This window comes from Panicum hallii, chromosome 8 (genome assembly GCF_002211085.1).
Source record: "Panicum hallii strain FIL2 chromosome 8, PHallii_v3.1, whole genome shotgun sequence".
Classification (NCBI taxonomy): Eukaryota; Viridiplantae; Streptophyta; class Magnoliopsida; order Poales; family Poaceae; genus Panicum; species Panicum hallii.
In genome coordinates this window covers 18,699,582-18,704,936 of record NC_038049.1, presented here as the reverse complement: position 1 = coordinate 18,704,936, position 5,355 = coordinate 18,699,582, and the positions used below count along the sequence as shown (strand labels likewise).

Here is a 5,355-nt window from a genome sequence, read left to right as displayed (position 1 = left end):
TACACTTAGCACTTGAGTTTATATGTTGGTGAACCTCACCCTCAACTAAAAGGGGGACAACTTGCCACACCTATCATGCCACTCACACATAAGCCACTAGTGAGCTCAAATTCGTCCTAGTCCGGGATGTCACGTACAACTTTTGACCGTGTTTATTATTACCCTAGATTTATATAATCCAGCTTATAATTTTAGCTGTGGAGGATAGTTTGATTATAATAATTGATTATGAATTGTTATTTTTTTCCTCCAGACTGTGTCGGTTACAATGGACTCTCGCTGATAAAACAAATAGTTTTGCACAACCATTATTTGTCATATATCTGGATATCCCGTCCAGAATAACCATCACCATTCAGTGTTCTGGCCTTCTGGCTCAATTTGTTCGATTCAAAACATACCCCAACACAATAGATTTGAAATATTTTTAAAAAATGCACAATTTTGAAATATTTAGATGGAGTTCAGACACCGTAAATGCAACATTATATTAACATTACTGTCTTGGTATTAGTTTCCCCCTTTCGACTATGGGAATGTGAGAAAGAAGTAAGCTCACGTCTCACTTTTATTTGAGCATTGTACACTGAACCTATCAATTAAACCTATCTCGATCAGCATGCATGACCGCATGAGGTCAAGGTTTTCACCATGGATCGGACTGGCTAATTCTAAGAAGATAAAGGGCAGCATAGCTAGATTTCTAATTGACTCGAAACTTCCACTTTACTTTAGGATAAGCATGCTGATTTCATCATATAGCATAACACTTTACAGAACGCACTGAGTAATAAGAATATTTCTCCACAGGTAGAGTTGAATCTGTCGTTTTTCGTGTAACGATTTGAAGTACAAGTTCAACACGTACCACAACTTACATCTATCACAGAAATGTGTATCTCAAACCATGCCATTTTCCCAATACTTGAACACTATTGCCCCAGCTACACTTCTTGTGACTGAGAAGGCTAGGGCAAGTCAGGGTAACATTACATCGGAACTACAATCTGTAGTGAACTAATGACAGTTCTTATGATTGTTGTGAGCATGCATTGTCGTTGCAATCCTCACCCATTACCACACAAACACACAAGATATGTTTTTCATTTAGCTAGGAAGTACTTTTATACCCCAGTTGCTATTATGCTTCTCTGCGTTCAGAGAGGCAAGCACACAGCTATTTGGACACAACTTTGTATATCACCTTATGTACCTTCTTCCACCACATCCGTTCTCTCTCTGGCAGTTGAAGTAAACTGCAGCGACAGGGGAGCCGAGGTTGTAGATCGCTGCAAAGTCCCTGGTGTTGAAGTTTGATCGCCACCCTGGCGCATAGGTGGTCTGCCTGACTGACTGCCTGAACAGGATGAACACAAAGCGATGGATTCCGGCAGTAGGACGTGGGCTCTCATAGGGAACTATTTCGTTGCCTGGTACATACAATATGAACTTTGTTAGATGGAAATATTTACATAGTTAACAGTGTATATATGCTTCCAATCTTCTATTAATATGGAGTTTTATTTTGCCACGACATGCAACCAGAAATATGCAATCGGGTTACATTTTGTCTGTTATAAAAATGGTTAGTTTGGTTATGCAGTCCCTTTTTAATGATATATATGTAGTTCAAAATGTATATAAGTAAAAGGTTCTGTAGCAGAAATGAATGTGGAGAAGATATACTGATAAATTTATTAATAATGCTTGCGAACTAGAAATCCAGTGAGCATCTGATGTGCCAATAAAATGGTTTCCAAGATTTTACTTTAACACCCCAGAGTAAATGGAGTTGCTACAATACTTCTCTCTCAAGTTTAAGTCCAATCTAGAGGTATATTCCCTTTTTCCTGGTACAGTTAATGATTATATTTATTTGGCTGGCAAAGAAAACCTGAAAGGCACTTTAAATTTGACGGCGCCGAAAATGAAATAATTAATTAACTGAGCATAAATCACAGGCTACATTCATGCAATGCAACCAGTGAGAGTCCAATCACTTACCAAAACTGGTATCAGTTGTCTCTGGAATGTCTGTCACCAACCTATGCCGGACATTGAGAACTACCAATCAGTACGACATCAAGGTGATAATATTATACTCATGTAATCAACAAGCATGCCATGGCATGCATATAAAGTGAACAGGGAAAGGGTCAGTGGACTACCACTGGGCCGCATGGACAAAAGCTACAAAGAGCTTACCAGTGAAGGTTCTCTCTTTTAGTAGGGTTACTGGGGCTTGGTGCATCAGGGTCCACCATGACCTTGCAAAATGATAAATCAGACAGATATACACATAATTAGGTCATCTTAACCAATCCAGATACTAAGGAATCAGGTCTCTGATTGACATATTCTCATCTGATGCATGACTGCATTGTATTTGCATTGTTACCTGAGTATATTTATTATATGCATAGAAAACATTGATCAAGCAAATTGAGACCAATTTTTATTGGAAACAATGTTTAATAATAACCATGATACGTTCCAAAATTTCACCTTATCGAAACTATGATAGGTCAGTTAGTCTTGTCAGCTTAAAAGCACACCTAAAGGCTTGAGAGTCCACAAAACACATATTCTTTGCTTTTTTATTATTATTAGGGATGTAAAAGATACTTCAGGAGATATGCTGGGCTAGGTCAACTAATAGTATAGACTAGCCATGATATGGAAGTTTAGCCATTTGGACAACTTCAAATTCAAGTCAAATAAGAAGAAAAACCAACAATCATCAAATTAACATGGCAAGCATAATCACGCATGCACTTACAAGTGTGTAGAGAGTCCTCATGTCACGCCCACTGATATGGACCCTTGGCTCACTCATCACTTGAGATGGTTTAAGCTCGGATCCATTTGTCATCTCCTTATTGTTGTAGAAGACCCTCAGTGATGCTGTTGTGATGAAGGGATCCACGATATCCCCCACAACATGCCCAACGACCAATGGGTCCCTAGACATATTGAACATGGGATGATTTTGGAGAACGGAATACTAGCTAGTGCTTGTCGATCGAGCTAGGATATGAGAGCTCAAATGTGGTTTGCACTGTGAGATATGATGGAAGTGAGGAGGCCTATTTATAGAGAGATCGATGCTGATCAAGACGTCCTCATCACTAGCAAGAGACCGAACTAAAGTGTCACCCTATTTCTCCAGAGGTTCTGGAATCTGCTTTAGGGCATAGTAAGTGATTTGGGTGGCTCTGGCAAGAAGTTGAGAGGCTCCTTCTCCATCCTTTAGGGCTAGTGGGTGCACAGACCCATTTACTCTCTTGTCTAGTACTGGTGAATAAAATCTTGAGGCTGCCGTGTCGCTTATTCTCTAAATCTGGACCCATTTTATCGCACATAACATAAAACTAATTCACAAAGTTTTCTCACTTTTGACCTAGGTCCCATCAAGCACGATGTGAATGTGCTAACTGAGCTAGGCTAGGAGAGAGGGTGGAGTTCTTGTCTCATGGGACAAGTAAGCCACAAGGTGGTAGCCTTCCTTTAGGCACCTTATTGCTTTTAAGTTTAATTCGTGGTGACATCGAAGACGTGACTCCAATTCACAACATTACATTCTCTTTTTCTCACACTTTTCTCTAATAATGGGTCATGGCATTGGATTCTGCACTCCATGCATGTAAAGCAGCGCTGCAGAAAACAAGAACATTGGTGTACTTGAGAGGATGAGGATGTCCATTATTGAAGGAGGTACAGAGCTCGAATAACCGTTGAGACGACCTAGCATGTTTATGCAACATGGTCTCTTCTGTCTCAATAATTCAGACATGTGCATATCCTACACATGTACGTACAACTTATATTCATCTTTTTAAACGTTGAAACAGTGATGTAAGAGAAGATTAGACATTTGATCCAAGTCTCCAAGATGGTATATGCATCTTCTAGACCCTGTGGACAATTACGCCCCTGCTGATTTAAAAGATTGCAGATGAAAGTAGCAAGCCTTGTTGATGCAAAGCCAACTAAGTTGAGCTGTGTGTGTGCGCGCGCGCTATTCTTCTTACTGTCTGTTCCGGTAGAGCATTGGCAGCATGCAAGTTGAGCCAATGTTCATGATAGCACATCACATTGGTGATGTCTTACTTGAGAAGGTTCATATATACTATTGCCATCTTGATTTAATTTATCGGACAACAATGCACGCCAAACTGTTAAAGCAGCACAAGCATAATACAAAACACACGGGATTGTTAACCTTATTACGGTTTTGTTGTCCCTATCAAACATGTTAGTGACAGGAAAGCTCCTGTGTTTCATTCTCTTCCTTTTTAACAAAACTACTGTTTCTGCGGTTCTCTTCTAGAATTACACAGTTAGATGAGGGCTGCATGATGATCAGATGACCAGTATGCTAGGCTTCCTGTAAGTAGAAATGCAATCATTTGATCACGCCTATCATTCTTGGGCAGATCGACTCGAATTTACCTTAATTGACAACACCTCGTAGTTGCTTTGTGCTATAGGCCTAACATGGCATCTTGCTAATGTAGATCGTCTAATATTTATCCATCTGGCAGCTTTGTTATTGGTATAGGATCAAGGTATGGATGACTTGTCGATATGCCATGAAAAATGTTGGCCACCTTTGGGCAATGGATTAACTAGACAAGCAAGCTACTCAAGATTCTGCATTATGAGTGTGGCATTTGCATATATACGAAAGGGACTCGATAGTAGTTAAATTACAATCTTAGATGCCCCTCCCTTCATGAAACAAGCTGAAAAAGATGCTAGAAATATTTCTTCAGTATCATCTAGCTAGTATAGATAGTACTAGGAGACCATGATGTATATGTGCTACATACTCTTTGTCTAGACGATAGGCTACCTTCAGAAAAAAAGAGTATGCAATGATGTCATTGTATCTAACGATATTAACATCACTGGAACAACTGTCCATTATTAAAAATATTTTAAAGACTAGGAGTGTCGTTTAGCTAACGGTAGCATGCAGTTCTAGTCTGTAAAGTGTTGTGATGGCTAAGCAAATAGGTGATGATACATATCCTTCAAATTGTACATGCGAGACTATATATCACCACTGTTTAAAGTTGAAACACGGCCAACAGAATTGACACTGCTGCCTAGCTGCATACAAAGCATCGTTTCCCCTCTTTCATCATTGATCCGCATTTAGGTTTTCATTCTTGTGTGCTCCTTTCACATCGCCCAGCCTTTTTGAAAAACATTTGTGCCTTTGTTATTATTCTCACTCACACCTATCATGGTGACATTATAAAACTAGGCTAACTAAGGGGCAGGTGATTCGGTTAATATGCATGGCTACAAGCCTATAGCATATTTAATCATTCCCTCCAATATATTCCC

General features: G+C 39.5%; 1 protein-coding gene across 1 annotated transcript; it reads right to left on the bottom strand.

Annotated features, from left to right (window-relative positions):
• Positions 1-896: 896 nt before the first annotated feature.
• On the bottom strand, positions 897-3,047 carry LOC112902722 (protein FLOWERING LOCUS T-like). The gene is made up of 4 exons (XM_025971885.1): positions 2,780-3,047; positions 2,206-2,267; positions 2,005-2,045; positions 897-1,430 (listed from the first exon to the last, which is right to left on the bottom strand). Exons 1-4 carry the CDS (start codon positions 2,978-2,980, stop codon positions 1,201-1,203), a joined length of 534 nt encoding a protein of 177 aa, XP_025827670.1. The 5' UTR covers positions 2,981-3,047; the 3' UTR covers positions 897-1,200.
• Between the last annotated feature and the right edge of the window lie 2,308 nt (positions 3,048-5,355).

What these genes read in the sequence shown, in the direction of transcription:
- LOC112902722 (XM_025971885.1), bottom strand. Translation starts at nt 2,980, where the DNA reads ATGTTCAATATGTCTAGGGACCCATTGGTCGTTGGGCATGTTGTGGGG. An exon ending in AAAAGAGAGAACCTTCACTG is followed by an intron (nt 2,046 to 2,205) that starts GTAAGCTCTTTG and finishes TGTCCGGCATAG; the next exon opens with GTTGGTGACAGACATTCCAG. An exon ending in GACAACTGATACCAGTTTTG is followed by an intron (nt 1,431 to 2,004) that starts GTAAGTGATTGG and finishes TGTATGTACCAG; the next exon opens with GCAACGAAATAGTTCCCTAT.